The 18,106-nt window shown below is 36.4% G+C and overlaps 1 protein-coding gene across 1 annotated transcript in view; it reads right to left on the bottom strand.

Moving 5' to 3' along the window:
- Positions 1-15,577, bottom strand: part of LOC134527348 (acyl-coenzyme A thioesterase 13-like) — an 88,517-nt gene extending 72,940 nt beyond the window's left edge. Inside the window, exon 1 of the mRNA XM_063359950.1 lies at positions 15,474-15,577. Coding sequence (XP_063216020.1) covers positions 15,474-15,569 — 96 coding nt within the window. The 5' untranslated portion in view covers positions 15,570-15,577. The remainder of the gene's footprint in view (positions 1-15,473) is intronic.
- Between the last annotated feature and the right edge of the window lie 2,529 nt (positions 15,578-18,106).

Here is an 18,106-nt window from a genome sequence, read left to right as displayed (position 1 = left end):
GTGGTCGTTCTTTGCTGACTTTACGAATCCTGACTATGGACCGTTCACTCACACCCGTGTACTTCGCTGCTCTTGCGGTCTGTCTCTGTAAAGGCTCGAGCAGAAATTTATTTATTTCGTCTTCATCACAAAACTGCATCACGGTTTTTATTATTTCCCGCTCTCCGCTATATATCACTTTACCGCGCCTCTGCGAGCTGCCACCTTCGCCTTCCATTTTCGGGTATACACTGAAGGGCGATATTTTCCTAACAGCCACTACACGGCTCTCGGCTACGTGACGCCTGCTTACCCCCTCTTCTTTCTCCGGTCCCGCTGTCCCCGCACCCCCGCGCTGAGAGACGCCAAGATAACTGCCGGCCACAGTAACAATTCCTCCACGACTGTCTCATACTAATTGCTGAGTGTATGAAGACACTGAACAGTTTTAACTGTTCAGGTAAATTGTTTCTCAAAATGTTACGTATAGACTGACCTTTAACATTTTCTTAACAAGAAATATTATTTAACCCCTAAACATACCTAATTCCCATTTCTGTCCCGTAATCACTAGTGCATCCTGATAGGCACGAGGTAAACGAGGCATGAAAGGATGAAAGGTTCTCTTCCTCACTGGAGAAGCTGCTGACTTATGAGACGGCATAATATAAACATTGGCTTATTACAGATGGATGTCCAAAATATTTCTGGATTAAATAAATCAATTCACCATTTAAATGTAGCTCAAGTAAATAGGCAATGAACGGAGTGATTAGCTAACAACAGGGGCGAATATTCTACGTAAGCATTGTAAGCAGTGCTTACAGTTTGAAAATGTCCTACATATGTGGTGATGCATTCTGAAGTGGCATTTATCAATGACAGCTAACACACAGTCTATTATCATACCGTCTCATTGACGCCTCGTTGTTTGTAGTTGTTAGACAGTGGAAACCCCTCCCTAACCACACGTCATCCCTACAGGCTGGCTGAAGCCGGCCGAGCTGCCTACTCGCCCTCTTTCCCTCTGCGGCGCGCGAAAAATGGCTAGTTTCCCCGTCGTGGACACTCCTCTGTAAGCACTTCTCCTCTTGAATACAGACAGCTGTGAGCTCTTATTGGCCAGACCGTCACCCCCTCCCACGAATGTGCGTGCCAGAGGGAGGGCGGAGGTCCGCTCAGCTGGGCATCCCGTTACCATCCGCCTGTAAGTTAACAACCCAGCCATGCACGCTGTAAGCAGATTGTTTCCTGCTTGCAGCCACTATCAGCCGACTGGAAATTCAGACACCACTTCGCTTATCGAAGCGGGGAAAGGGGAAACTCTCATCTACGACGATCTTAGCACATTATTGGCTTTCTTGTTTTAATCATGTAACATACAGCGATTATCAATAATTGAAACGTGGTTAAAATGCGAGATATTATAAATGCATTAGGATCAGGGTTTAGAAAAATCTTTATTTTATGTGTTAAAAATGCATTGAAAGGGTAGAACAATTTCAGCAATATCTTGAGGAACTACGTGACAGTTTCGATGATTTCTGGTGCAAAATTGAAGATCAATTTGGTAGCTTGACAGAAGATATTCACCCCAAAAAAAGACAACGGATAGATAACATTTTGGATGACAAGAAAACTTGTTACAGACGATTATATTTTGAAATAATAGACATAATTAAAGAAAAAATAAGTCAAAGTTTTGGTGATATTGGCAGTCTCTTATTCATTGGTTTGCTCAATTTCATTGAGTTTTCTGTTTATTCACGATCATTTCCCGAAAAACTATTCCAGTCCTTAAAATTTTCTTATGGACAATGCTTCAATTTTGCCAGACTGAGAAGCGAACTTTCCGTGGTTTATTCTTCAAAAGAATTTCACAAGAACAACGTGGCCGAGTTACATAAATATTTGTACTTGAATGATTTGCACGAAACTCTTCCCGAAGCATGGAAAATTATTTGTTTGGTGTTGACGATTCCGACCACTAGTTCATCTGCTGAAAGATCCTTCTCTGTCCTGAGGAGAATAAGAACGTATCTTGTAACTCTCAAGGACAATCGCGGGTCTCAGCATTGTCTTTATCAATTGAAAAAAAGGTATTGCAAAAAGTAACAAAAAATAATTCGTTTTACGACGATGTGATCAACATATTTCCGAAGCAGGGCCGTCGAATTCAGCTTATGTATAAGTAGTGACTGAACACTTGGGTAACATTTGGTATTTTTAGAACTAAAAACATTAGTGCACAGCTTTCCTTTCATGACACAGAGAATTAAGTTAATGAGCGTCGTACATCTTGGTGAAGCGAGTCACCACCAGTACAAGCTCATCAAATCTGAGGTTGAGTTTACCTCTACTAAGGCAGGGATTTACATCCACTCGTGATTAATTAGTAAATAAACATTATAAACTTTTTACTAAAACTAAATTCTCTATTCCTTATGCACATTAGTTTTCTGAACTGTCTCCTAGTAGTAAGTTCGTAATGTTTAATAATTTAAGTTAAAATGGTTTAATGCATTGCTTACAAATGCAATCAACCCACGCCTCGCCACTGGCTAACAAGGAAAGGGTAGGGTATATATTTTTTTATTTGTTATATTATAAAGGACATAGGATAAAAAGCATAGTGAATTGGCCCAAAAAAAAGATATCTGGGCCATCTTTTCAGGGTAATTTGGTAATAATAAGATACGTTTGTCTTGCAAGTTTTAGATTGCTATCTATTTTGGTTTTTGAATAAATTGGAGGAAAAAAAAAAAATCAGAAAATAATTCTTTTCTCAAAAAAGGCTTAACCGATTTGAAGTTTGAATATACTTTAGAGGTCTATAAAAGCTATACTTACAAGAAATAACAGCTCATACATAATCTTAATATTAATCACTTGAAACAGGCAATGTTTTTTGAAATGGTTTTTATTTCTTATTAGCATTTTCATACGAAACTAATTTATTTTATGACTTTTTTTATGTATAATAACTCTCAAATGCATAACTTGATTGAAAAGGTACATCATAATGAAAAAAAAAGACTTAATTTTTTTGATATAAAAATTGATTCATTTCAATGTATTGTTACGAACGTGAGCAAGGCCACATCATGCGCAAGTGCAGATCTAGCTGGGCTGCATCACATGCCGCCGTAACATGAGATGTGCAGTGCGCACCTGGGTCGCTGCTTCCCCTCCCTCCAGCCCTCAGCTCCCCGCGCGGCGCTGTTAGTTTGACATCCGAAACCTGACAGCTGCGGAGTTACGCGAGCCGCCGACACGTGTTTCGAGAGATTTCTGCCGTCAGGTTGGCGCTGAATGACGCGACTGGTCCCAGCTGCGCTCGTGAGATCCAGAAATGGCGGCTGATATATAAAAAGAGGACGTCTGCCTCAGCAGGGGAGTTCAGAGAGAGTTTAGGCGGGAGCCTTCCAGCAGCGGAGCTTCCGGGGTGATAGTGCCGCGGGTGCGGCAGAGTGGCGAAGTCCTTGGACGAAGGTTCCAGGGCGAAGAGTCCCGAGCAAAGTTCCGAGCGAGGCATTGAGCGGACCCTCGTAGAAGGCAAGTGCGTCGGAGGCGGCAGAGTGCGGCGACGGAGGCCCACGAGGAGTGTTGTGGCGAGAGTTGTGCCAGAGGTGCGGCCCAGCGAGGTGTGCGGTGTGTGAAAACAAGTGACTGGGGAAGCAACATTTTAAGTGCAAATGATTATTTGCCATTTTAGAAGATTAATTGTGACATAAGTAGTGGCCATCAATAAAACTGTGTAGTGCAATATAATCTTTAATTGGGCTATCCTTTACGAACCTCACGGTAAATCGTAACAGTATTTACATTTAAAACAACAGAAACAAAGCATATTTGTTTGGTTTGTAAGTTAAGATAAACATAAAATATTCACAACAATAATATGAAAATCAGTTGTTTCAAATATTAAAACATTCAAAATTAATTATAATCTATATTGAAATGTTAATAACTTTACTTCATGTATCCTTTTGCATTTAAAATATCAATATAAATGTTTTTCATCAATATATTTATTAAATCAAAATCAATTTTCATTTTGTATAATAAAACTACTTTTAGGTCTTCTTTACTAATCTTCTTTGCTATCTTTGTTAATAACACATGTAATATTGTCTCTTTTAAATAAAGTGTTGAGTATTACAGCTGATCTAGGGATTTAGACAAATATTGTCCGTGTGCCAAGTATAAAATTATTGCAGCGACTTGGAAAACAAAACTGATAGTACCAAGACCATTTGCACATTCACAGCAATATCTTGATATTCCACTCCACCCAATGGTATTTGGTTTATATTCAATAAAACATCTGTAAATCTTTCTACCAATATGACGAGATTGTACTAGAGCCTTTAATTTATTGGTTTTATCTCTAACAAATTTAATAGTTATATTTTTTGATTCATCAAACATTTAAGCTAAATATGATATTGCTAGTATTGTATGATATTGATAAGTAACAGTTTATAAAAGTTTAAAGTCTTTTTCAATCTTTTCTGGAAAAGCCATCAATCACGAGATGAGATTGTCTCAAACAGAAGTTTTTTTTCGCTGCTAACAATATTTATCTACTTCATCGGCTAGTGTATAGTCAGTATTATTTCAAGATTTCAACAATTTCTTCTGAATACTCTAAATCAGATAAGAGGTTTATTGTACTTATCGAGAAGAAATTAAGCAATTCTTTAAAAACTAGTGATTCTGGTAATCATTTTACTGTCAAATTTCTGGTCTAGTAGATGATATTTTTGTTTCAGCATTCCATGTGTTGCTTCTACTGTCCAACGAAGTTTAGTGACATATCTTAAAGAGTTATATTCAGCATTTGTTGACCAATTTCACTTTCCTTTTGATGGCCTGAGTACTTGAACGTCACGAAATCCTTGATCAACAACAAAAATAGTTTCCAATAATTTGCGAATGTAGCCAGGATTATGGATAATTTCTTTCATTATAGTTGGCATGATATGGCCCTAACATATAAACTATGTATCCATTTGTTGAACAAATAGTAAATGGTTTACATGAAGGTACTTTCTTTTGTATAGATAAAGACTTTCTTTGGTACTCATTAGAGCTCTTTTGATGGCGAGCATATGTTACATCACAAATTAAAACAAGCTTATAAATAATGTCACTGTACAAACGTTTTACTAATGGGGATGAATTATACTGGATGAAATCATCTCTGGACATAGATTGAAAACCGAAGTATCGAGGTAATACCTACATCTTTTTCGAATAATTGTATCACTTATTCACAATATTTTTGAAACCAAATGCTCATCAACTAGTTGTAAATTCACTGATATCAACTTGTTTGAATTGCCAGTACGGAGTTTGGGTAAAAATACATTCAAAGCTTGAGTTACAGTATGAGACTCTGTATTTATCATTGGGTCATTCCACACTAAATCAACCAATGCTCAAAACATGATGTCTTTAGATCTTTATGATTTTTGACGTGACAACGTCTAATAAATCGATGAACGCCGGCTTCACGCACGACAAAGTGTCCCGTTACGCACATTGTTCCACTACGATGTGTCTCGTTACGCTCATTGTCTTCCGCGGAAACCAGGCACTCGTTAATACATATTTTCCTTTGTTTATCGCGAGGGGCGTTATTATTAATGAATTATAAATAAAATTTCATGCCCGGGTCCACAAATGCATATCATTTTGAGCACTGGAAGACATAAAAACGTAAAATATTCTCGACAAATTTTAATCTCTGCCCCAGCACACCACGAGCGTCTGAGTTGGAGATTAAAGCCGAAATTCTTTCTTAAACTTACTAATACTTTTTTATTAACTGCAAGGGCATTTTTATTAAATTCTACGTTTAATTTCACGGCGAACAAACTTCGTCGTTAAATGTGTAATTGCGAAAAAGCGTAAAACATTCTCGACTATCCTGAAGTTAGTATAAACATGGCGGCCGACTAGCAGCCGAAAATATATTTTACATTTCCCGCCTACCACTATAAGAAATAAACATGGCGGACTACATACGTTTTTTAAAACTTCTACAACACAAAACAAAATTTTTATAATTATATATACAACATCTGAAACTATTATTTCCAATATGGCCTCATGGCCGTGCGGTTAGCGTCGCTGACTACCAATCAAAAGGTTGACGGTTCGAATCTCCGCCACCGCTATACCTTCATTTTTGTACTTGTAAAAATAAATACGGCGCGTGCGACACTACAAAAGTAATAAAAATATTTGAATTAATGAGTGCAAATAAAAGTAAATTCATCAATTAAATTGTAGATTTCATTTCACTCCTTTGTATCCATACAAAATAGTGATAATTCAATAAAAATGATTCAATTTTATTCATAAAAGTATGCAGAGGTAAATTTTATCATACAAAAGATAGATAAATTAAAAAAAATTACTTCCTCAAAGAATAACATATTTTTAATGCCTAAATAGTTTGGTTGCAAAAACCTATTACGGCTCAGTCTCAGGCCGAATTGGATATTTATTTTATTCTGGATCAATCATTTCATCAATGTTTTGTTATGACGTCACGTTAAACTATCGTCCGTAAACCGACTTTACAGACAACCAATTTTTTTTATGAGAGTATTAGCTTAGCAGAAAAAAAATAATAAAAAAATGACATTTTTATCACCTTTTGTTTTTGAGTTACAAATTTTTTGAAAAATTTAAAAACTCCAGTTTGTAGGAACGTTTTGATATATTTAAAAGCAGGTATCTAAAACTGTTCATCCTAGAAAGTACTTAAATTTGTACCATTCTCTTTAGAATAACAAAGGCTTTTTTTTGTACGTGGGTCATTCTTGCAAAAAGGGAACATTTTATGTCACTAAAGCAGCACTAAAAATAAGCAATACATACACACTTAATTAATTGATTCTAAATCACAGGAACTAAAACCCTTACGTTCTATAAATTTTGAACGTCAAATCTGTTTTAAACATTTTTTTTTTTTAGTGAACCGAGGGATACATGTATACCTCCGTTACATGTCACATCTTCATTTAGACATTTTCTTTTATAATTATCTCAGATATAAAAAATAATGACAATAAGTTTAAAAATCCTAGTAAAACAAATAAAATGTTTTCTTGTTTCTTCAATGTATAGTTTTTTAAATTTTTCCTTTATAAAACCTGTAATGTTACTCTAAACTTTGTCACGAGCTTTAGTGTATTCTCCGTTATATTAAAATAAAAGTTCTACAGAACCTCACATGTAAGCAATATTGGCTTTGTTTCCTCTTTGGAACAGCTGGGAGGAGGCCATCTTTGATGTTTCAATTTTTCAGTGGATAAATGTGTGCTGAATCAACAGTTTTATAAGTGTGAACAAATATTTCATTGAAAGGTTATACACCTGATGTATCATCCGTTCATCATCTAAAAAGGTAATTTCAATTACCAGTACATCACTTAAATCCTAATTAATTGTGACATATCAGTATGTTTAACCTTACAAATAGCCAACAGACATAATTTCAAAGTAAAGCATGTGTTTTGCCTTTTAGTGGAATAGGGTATCCTCCGTTACACCACAAGTGTAACGGAGGATACTGTTTGTGAAACGGAGGATACCATTTGTGTAATTGAGGTATACTTTTAATTCTTTGGTCTGGTTTAGGTCACATTTAATTTATAGTCTGGCTTAAAAAGTATTACTTCCTTGGACTAGAAAAAGATGTTTATCTGGCAACTTGCTTAAAAATTCCTTAAACATATAGTGTTGGGATACAGTAAGTCCTCGGTTTACGTCAGAGTTACGTTCCTGAAAACCGCGACGTAAATAGAAATGACGCAAAATGAGCCATGTTTCATGCCACCGGCCGGCCACGGCCCAAGGTCGGCCGGAAGCGCTGGCATACAGACGTGACGACGGGCAATTTTATTAGCAAATGACAACCAACAGCGTGGGAAACAAGTCCAACTAGTACTTCTCAGCTTTATAGAATGGTTATTTAACCAGCTGCTTTATTACCTTTATTGATTTAAATATAAAAACAGATATATAGTACATACTGTACGTAAGAGCAGGAAGCGTCCCTCATGATATATGATAAGATAAGGCGGTGAACGTGTAGCTTACGCTACATAGCATAAATTAACTACCGAAGGAAACAAAGAATTATAAACGAATTATGTACGGTGTTTTGGTTAAAATAAAGATTTACGGTCATTGTAAACGACGTTATTGTGAATCGGCGACAACTTAAATTGAAACATGAGTACTCAAACATTAGCGACGTTAATCCGAAACGACGTAAATCGGTACGACGTAAATAGAGGACTTACTGTATTTAAACAAAAAATAGTGTTATTATTACATCTTCACAAATTTGTTACAGACTCTTAAATTGTATGGTCTTTTTGTTTATTACAGTTCATAATGGGCAAAACCAACAAGATTAAAGCTAAAGAAAGAATGCAAAAATACAGAGAGATAATTAAGAACGATACAAATCTATATGAGGAATCTAAGAGAAAGGAACGTGAAAGATTCAAGAAACGTGTAGAAGACGGAAAAATTAAAACTGCTAAAACCAAAATGAGTGATTGTGCCAAAAGGAACCTGAGAAAAACATGGCGAGAAAAAACTAGAAAATATAGAGCATCTGTAAAAGATAGAAATCAGATGCTTGAAAATTTAAACGCATAACCTGTTAGTCCTGGCATTCCGAGTACTTCCGGAAGTACTAATAACCATAGAAGTATACCTCTTACGGTTGATGATAAGCGAAAAGAAAGTGGAAAGAAAGTAAGGAGAAGAAACAGACAGGAATTGAAGGAAAAAATTGCAGTGTTAGAAAATAAATTAAAGGACAGGAATATGCAACTTGCTGATTATAGACAGCAAAAACACAGATTACAAAAAAAAATATAATGAAGATAAGGAAGAGACACCAAGGAGAACAGTTACAAAACTTTTAGGCAAAATGTGGGCAATACTTGTTTCAAAATATAACATCAGAATTACCACAAATAGGCTAGAATTAGTTGCAGGCTTTGAACTGTCTTGTTTTGCTCATTATTCATTAAGATTGTCTACTGTTATTGAGTTTCGCTGTACGTAGTTTTTAAAATTTAAATAACTGAATTTTTTTTTGTTTATCAATGTCCAGTTTGGAGTAGGCTTTAGGATATTAATAAAGTCCAATTTTGAAGTTTTTTATACAGATGTACAAATGTCATTTAAAGAATTACATTACATATTAAAATCTCTATTGATTTGCATAATATTATGCTGCTCTTGCACGCAATGACTCCTCCGTTACATAGCTGTATCCTCCGTTAACAGTATTTTACAAAACATTAAAAAAATCTATAAGTAAAGGAAAAAAGATGTTGACCAGTGGCATACATCGATTCAGAATAAGTTAATAAGTGTATCAGAATAATCAAAAACTTTAATCTATAAAATAAAAAAATAAATAATTGAGCACTTCAAAAACTCCCTTTTCCAAGAATGACCCACATATAACTTTAAACGTACGCGACCAATGTTCTCAGCTATAATGCAGCAAGAAACAAAAGAGCCCTCTCTCTCTCTCTGTCTGCATCCATCACATTCCCCTCCTGCGGCGAGCCAGGAGAGAGGTGGTCGCCAAGCACTGCACGTGAGACAATCATACATGAGCAGCAATGTTGTAATAAACCAGGAATTGATCTGGTCACTCTTTTGGTAACCTAATCAAGTCCCAGCTTTTTTTAAATTGCTGTCCATACAATACATCCATCACAGTTTCGTGTATATTTTTATTGTTCAATATAATGATGTAACTGGAAACTGAATGTATGTTTCAATTCGTTGTTTAACTCACAAATACTCATACAAGCTTTTTTCTTATATACATAAATTTAAAGGCCCTTAAAAAGTAATGGCTGAAGAAATTGTGATGAACAAATAATTGCACCAATATTTTAATGAAGTGCTTTAGTATCCATTTAACCCGTTCCCTGATTATCCCGAGTTAACTCGGGCTATTAATGGTAAGAAAAATATATTATCCCGAGTTAACTCGGTCTTTATGTGGTTTTCGGGTTGAAAATTTACTAACCCGAATAAACCCGTATATTTACTGTATAAATGCTACTCAATGCTCCACTAAAATTTTGCTGCCTACCGAGCCAGCGAAGCTGGCTGTTTTGCTTCCGCAAGCAGTCACTAGGTTGTGCTGCTTGTATTATCTGCTATTCTTTCATGTACTGCGTGTTGCCTTCTGCGCCGTGTCGATTGCGCACGTTTTCGACAAATTGTATTTTGTTTTGTGCTCAGTTTACATATTGCAAGTGAATACCCATAATTGTAAAAATTGAGATCATCATAATTACGTGTTTCTTTTATTATTTGTTTGTTATAAGTGACTAGAATATATGTTTTTACTGACAGTTTATTTTTTTTATAACTCAATGTAAATAAACTGAAGTTTTGACAGTTCTTACATCCTAAAATGGATAGTGATGATAGTAATTGCAGTGATAGTGAAATAGTAAGTATCAATGGCGATGTTGAAGAATCTGGTAGCGAATCATCTTGTTCAGAAGGTGAGTGCAGTTCAGACTCCGACAGTTCTGTTGACTGGTCGGCTTTGCGACAGTGGTGCGAGAGAGACAAAACACAACAGCCTCGTCCTCCACCACCACCAAGATATCCGTTCAAAGGTATCCCAACAATGAATTTCCAGCTACCTGGAGATGAAAGCGATGATTTGTTGGAGTATTTCAAGTTGTTTTTCGATGACAATTTACTCGAAATCATTGTTTCTGAAACAAACCGATTTGCAGAGCAAACTCAAGCCAAACAACCAGGTTCATCAAAACAGTTTCGTCCCACTACAAAAGAAGAAATTATTGTTTTTTTGGCTGTGATAATATTACAGAGCATTTTGAGGTTGCCTGAACAACAGCTCTATTGGTCGAAAAATCCTTTGGTTTCCGTGTCAGTTTTTTCAAAAATACTGTCCTACCGTCGTTTTGTTGAACTGAAACAATATCTACATTTTTCTAACAACGAATCTTACAAAGCTGAAACTCACCCCAACCCAAAATTAAATAAAATTTGGGAAGTGTATCAGAACCTAGAGAAGAAATTTTTTGGTCTCTACACACCCGAAAGAGACCTTACAATTGATGAAAGTTTGCTGTTGTACAAGGGGAGACTAGGATGGGTTCAGTATATTCCAAATAAGCGTGCCAGATTTGGAATAAAAACTTTCATGTTATGCGAGTCGAAAAGCGGCTATGTGGTCTCTACCATCATATACACAGGGAAAGGTACTTCACTGAATGAAGAGTTCAAAGAACTTCCGATGTCATCTCAAGTTGTGATGACTCTCATGAAGCCCTTTTTAGACAAGGGATATTGTCTCACTACAGACAATTTTTATACATCACCACAACTTGCATAATATTATGATTTCTCGCAACACTGACACTTATGGCACAGTAAAAATGAACAGAAAAGAAATGCCAGCCCAACTTAAAACAAAAAAACTGAAAAGGGGTGAAATTACAGCTTTTCAGAAAGGAAAAGTGATGGCTCTCCGATGGAAAGACAAAAAGGATGTCGTTCTTCTCGGCACTATCCACAATGCAGATACGGTCGAAGTGAAAACTGCCTCTAAAACTGTAACAAAACCAAATGTGGTAGTTGACTACAACAACACAATGGGAGGAGTTGATTTAGTTGATCAACATTGTCCACTTATCCACTTCCTAGGAAACGTGGAAAGAAATATTATAAGAAGATTTTTTTCCACCTAATGGAATTAGCATTGTGGGATTCCTACGTTATGTACTTCAAACAAGGTGGCAAAAAATCTCCGCTACAGTACAGAATGACAATTGTCCAGGATATATTTGAAAAATATCGCCCGTTTGTCACATCTCCATCTCAGGGACGTCCAGGTACCACAGCACATCCTCTTCGTCTGACAGGAAGGCATTTTCCTGATCTGATACCAGCTACTGAGAAGAAAGCCAACCCAACAAGGCAATGCGCTGTGTGCAGCAGAGTACGTGACTCAAATGGCAAGAAAATCCGCAGAGAAAGCCGTTACTTCTGTGCAGACTGCAATGTTCCTCTGTGTGTAGTGCCGTGTTTTCGTGTGTATCATACCTCACACAAGGTAGAATGAACCACATGGTATAATGTGTTTAATTCCCTAGTGTTTGAAGTGAATAAGTCTACAAAGAATTAGTGACATAGCCTATACAATTTTGTGCGTGGAAATTTATGACACGAGTTAACTCGGGATAATAACTATTGGAAAATAAAAAATTCAATATTTATATGAAGATAATAAATAAATGTATCAAACTTATGTGCAATGTCATAGGCAAATAAGTATAGTTATTTTCGAATATGCAATAAAAAAAAATTGATGTTTTTGGATAAGCACTGTTGATTTATTTGTAAGGGAAGGGGTTAACACGTACCTATATACCACTTCTGAACATTGAAATGGCAATCAAAACAATTAAAATATTTGTTTTTGACACTCTTTATACTAAAAACCAAATATTCACTTTCATCAGTGTTGCTAGTCAGTTTTGAAGGCCTCGTTTAGGTATGACGCTATACGTTTTTGTTCAAACAAACACTATGATAGCCAATTTTTTTTAAGGGAAATTTGTCAGTAATTCACATACCTACATTCCATACTTGACTGCTACGTGTAGTATGAATACAATTTTATCAACAAATACTATTGTTCCACCAGTCTTACGAGATTCTCGTAGGTATTTGTTTGAGATAGCACCTCTCTAAACAGTTAATCCAGGCTTTAACTTACAACTAAATATGACATTTTTCCTCACAAAAACCTAACAAAAAATTTCTCAAGTATTTGTCTGTGGTTTAAATCTGTCTTCTTGTAAAGGCTTAACATTTTTAATGTTGGACCAATCCATTTTACAATAACACTTAAGGATCATTCTCTGTCTACTTTAATTACTTTCCTGTGCTGTGTTTACTTTATCTGATGGTGTCAAATAATAACCTGGTTTTGCTCTTTCCCCTATTCACAATTTGTTCTATTGTTTATATTGCGACACCTGTCGCAGCACTAATTAGTTGTTTCAGTGACTTGCTTCGAAATTTTTATGAAATGTATTGCAATTGTAGCATTGTAAACAAAATCCCCATGCTTATACACAATTTAATATGCGATTTTAATTCTGAAGTACAAAGCCGTTCCATAAATTGGACAGGTGTAACTTGGACCGAGCATGATCAATGTTCTTGGCCAGCAGGCAGCTGCGTGACTGATCCCCCTCTATTTTCTGATGCATTAATCACATGATCTATTGACAGTGGGGTCTGCGCTGGTTCTTCTGCCTCTTGTCACACTATAGCAGGCAGCTTATTGAATAACCCCTTACCCTTCACGACGTAACTACTGTGATATCGATGTCTGTGCAGGTTCATATGCCAACTTGTATGGGACGAAGCCCGTCTCGGGCCCGTAACATGCTTCGAGCCCGACTTGGCTGTAAATGTTGGGTCCCAATAGAGGTGGGTTGCAGAGTATCAATCTGCTACTTTGTAACTGACACACACCTGTATCAAGTACTGCAAATGAGTACACTAATCAAGTATCAAGTACTTTAGTATCAGTTTAGAATTCGCCTGGAACAACACCACGGCCAATGTGCGCAGAACCCGATTGCAGATGACGGTCACTTGGGCAGAGCTTGTGAAAGGGGAGGGAGCGGCACGACGAATAAGGGATAAAGAAGGCAAAGAATGCAGGGGTGGAAGCGCAGGGGAATGCGTTGAAGGAGAGGCGCAGAGCGAAACTGTTACGAGTCGTTTTGTTTATTGTCCCATATCAAAGTACGCTCAGTGCGCAGTGCGTGCTCCTTGCGAAGACTGAAGACTCTAGCTAGTACGCTAATAGCGATACAAGACCAAGGAAACTGGTTCTAGATACATCATCCTTAGGTGATAAATATGTGGATCTACAATCTACGGAGCAAAGCTAAAACACTGTCTCGTTCAATAATAAAACTAATGAAATTTTAATATTAAAAAGTACATTAGGCCTAATAAAAGATATATTTATATTTGTGCACCTAACAGCTATGAAAATGGAAATAAATTCTCAGTTGATCCTAATAACAGATGTAATCAACATATGGACTTTCTTATTTTGAAAACAATTCTTAACAAGTGTTTTCATACATTAAAACAAGATTACGATTTTATCAAAAATTAAAAATTAAAAAAACAGATAGGTACATTAGTGAGCATACTGACTATATCAATAGACATTATTTTCTGTGAAAAAATTCCACACATAACTTAAATGTAGTCTTTTTCCTGTACTTATCCATTACTTATTTCACTGTAAAGATACTAACTACAAAGCATGCCAGCCCGCAACAATGTACGAGGTAATACACGGCCAGGACGAACTGCAGTGAATGTTGAACTGATTGATACTGGCTGTAATGCCGTCTGATGGAACTGTCTTACCAGGCGCACATGATATTCGAGAAGGTATCTGCAAATATATTCTTTATCGTTATTTAACATAATTAATGCTCGGCCTTACATGCCAAATATAATTTTTTTTTGTATTTGTAATGAAATGAGAAGGAAAATGTGTAAATTGTGATAACACTTTTTTTTCTGTTTTTGTCACTTGTAAAGAAGTTTCGTAAATAATAGGAAATATGGTCTCAACTATCAGGCAGGCATGAGCGTAACAGAGGTAGAGAATTACCGGGGGTGATAATTAATGTATCAGATTCTCCTCTCAGTCGCACGGTCTGCGCACGCGGAGCATTATTTTTTTTTTTACTGTTGGAGAGAAGTAAGAACAGGGAGGGGAGGTTGGAAGAGAGTGAGAAATACTCCTTTAACGTCGGAAAGGGGGGAGGAATGAAGTATGACGAGGAAAAGGAGGGGGGGTGCGGTGGACATAGTGTTGGGAATTTATCTGATAGCTCTTCTTTGTAGCTCTGCAGATTATGAAAGGCGTGGAAAGAGAACACTGATAGCTTTTCTCAACTAAGAAGAATGTAGAATGAGAAAACTGATACCTTTTTACGAAGAACGTGGAAAGAGAAAACTGATACATTTTTACGAAAAACGTGGAAAGAAAAAACTGTTACCTTTTTACGCTGGTGATGACGGCACGTAGGATGTGTAACCTGTAACGAGAATGCTAATACCTTGTTGCTTCCTGGGACCGCTACTGCTGTAGCAGATACAGACGTATCAGCAACTTAAACTCAGTACATTACTGTAACAATAACTGGTTGGAACAGATACCGAAAATTGATGTAATAACGCACCTCTAGGTCCTTTATATATTCTTTGGTCCCAAACAAACCGAGACCGGGCCCAAAGTGCGATGTGCTCTTGCTAGCGCGCCCGGTACAGCATCGATTCCTTTATTACAACAATAAATATTATTTTACCAAGCAGTTTTAATTATAGATAAAATATTACATTACCTTATCCATTAATTTCCCAAACCCACCATCATCTATCATATGTTTTGTAATTGTTCTCACTAGAGACAACAACTTTGTTGAACTAGCCATGGCCATAGAGTACATAAAGTACTAATAAGATGAAGCCCTACGGCAAATATTGTAGTAGAACAATATAGGAAAGTCTTCAGAAAAAACAATTGACAGATTATGCAGCGCATTTTAGCGGCATCGCCTGATCCTACCACGTTAGTGCATTTTCGGTAATTTTGAATGTACGCTTTCCCCATGTTTTATGTAGTTATAATTATTTATTATGGCTGAAAAAGTTTGTGCAATGTTTGGTTACAACAATTACGATGTTGCTAACTGGTGAAAGTATTTTTTGAAGTTAAAATTTTTCAGGCGCGTTGGTGCGGAAGTCGTCTGCTTGTACTGTCAATAACTTATTTTATATTCTCTTACATGAACACCGAGGGACATATCAAGCTAATCGGTATGCCAAATAAATCTCTCTGATATAGCAAAAATATTCTGGAATAAATTTTATAGACCTTAATAGTCACACAAAGAAATAGTAACTTTAAAAAATACATTAAATCTTGGGATTAAAATATTAATAACCAATTATTTTATAGGTATCATAGATTGGTATATTTAACAATGCGGTATTGTGCGTACCTACCTAATAATTGAAAGCTCATGCATGAGCATCCACATGGGATGAAATCCTTGTCATTCACAATCATTTTTAACAATTTCTTATATGACTCATTATTACACTTTAACACCATAATAGAAGAAAATCATATTAATATTTAATATTTGTTTAAGTAAAGTGTTATAATAATAACTTTAAATCCACAGCTGAGTATGTTGTATTGGTTACTTCACACTAGAGGTGGTATTCATATTTATATCTTGAGCAAATCCTTCGTCAATAAATTCTTATATTACTTCTAATTTAAATACTTTTGTGCCATAAACGTTGCTTGAGATTGTCTCAAGAGATCTTAAACAAGACAGTTTGTTATGATAGTCCCATATTTCTTATTTCCAGAAGGCATTCTCTTGTATCATAGTCGTTTCTTGAGAACACCATCGCATAAGCATGTTTCATAGTCGCTGAGTCCTTGCTTAAGAACACGAATAAGACAGTCTTTGCCAAGACCTCTGCAGACACGTCTCAAGCAAATGCTTGTTTAGATCGCAGTGTATAAAATAGCTGATTCTCGTGAACCTCGAATATTTAAACTTATATAAATCCTATATGAAGTGCTGAAGCAATTTGATATGTGTTTTAAATGAATGTAGTGATTGTGTCTAGTGGTTACATTTTCAAGTGCTAAACAGACCAATTTATTTACATATAATTTACAGAACGAGTACAATGGATGTGGAAGACGGTGAGTTTAATGATGGTAGATGAAGTTCATATCACCATCTGAAAAATTAAATCTACATTCGTGACACCAAGAATCCATTAAAAAATAATAAAAGAAACTGTGGCATTCACAGTAATAATACACAATCTCCCTTCCTTAGGTAGTATAATGGATAAAGAGATAAATTTCTTTTAAACATGTTAGGTAAACATGGTATCTATGGTTCAAATCTTGTTATATACTAAAAAAAATATTTTAGCTACAGGTTATTGAATACAAATATAACTTTAAGAAAAATTGTATTAATAATAGTAACCAGTACAACTGTTTACAGTTATATATTATTATTTTTATTATGATTGTAATATTAATTGTATATTCCATGAGGGAATATTATGTATTTAATTGTTTTGATTGTAAAGAGGACAACCAAGGCATAACAAATATGACACATCTTATTACCATAGACGACACACGTTCAACTTCAGGGTCTTCTAAGAATTATTCCTTGGAAACTTTATTCATTTGGTCTTAGTTCGATTCTTTTACACTCCAACATCCACGTTTTTATTTCACTATGCAGCTTATTCTGTTTGCTGATATCGATAGCTCCTTGGTTGCTAGGGACGGCGAGTAAATTGATACTAGGAAGAAGAAGGGAGACGCCATCGCCATCTTGCGGAAAGAAGACGTTTCTCGGGCTGGGGCGAACCAAAGCCTTGGTTGCCGCCCGAGAAATAGAAGATTTCGCGTCATCCGCGATCGTGTCCTGCTTAGAATTCTCCTCTCTACGAGTTGAGAGAATTGTATCTGGATTAAATAAATCTTAGATAGGGAGTATCGGCGACTTCGAGTGCCAACTTCCGCGTCGGTCCCGTTTTTGTCTCGTAGTGGTTCCAGACATCTGAGGGCAGCGCCAGCTGAGATTCGACCACGAAGATTGGTGAGACCAATCCAGAATTAGACCAGACTTTCCAGGACGAGAGGGATGTCGAGTCTTCAGCTGATACCCGGCGACCTCAGCACCTCTGTAGTTCGCTAATTACAGCATTACAGCATCCAGAGTTCCAGTGTAGCAGCAGACCACCTGGAGGTCCTGTGAAGAGAGCCTCAAGCCTCCGACTACGGATAGCTAGACCCGGCAGTATATTCGACGTGCTCTAGTGACGTCATTTGCATCTAATTTCCGACACCTAGATTTGACACCTTGGTTGTTTCTCAATTAATCTCATTTTAAACATAACTTCGCACGAATATTTAAGACCATTA

This window comes from Bacillus rossius, chromosome 1 (assembly GCF_032445375.1).
Source record: "Bacillus rossius redtenbacheri isolate Brsri chromosome 1, Brsri_v3, whole genome shotgun sequence".
NCBI classification, from domain to species: Eukaryota; Metazoa; Arthropoda; class Insecta; order Phasmatodea; family Bacillidae; genus Bacillus; species Bacillus rossius.
This window is presented reverse-complemented; position numbering and strand designations above follow the sequence as displayed.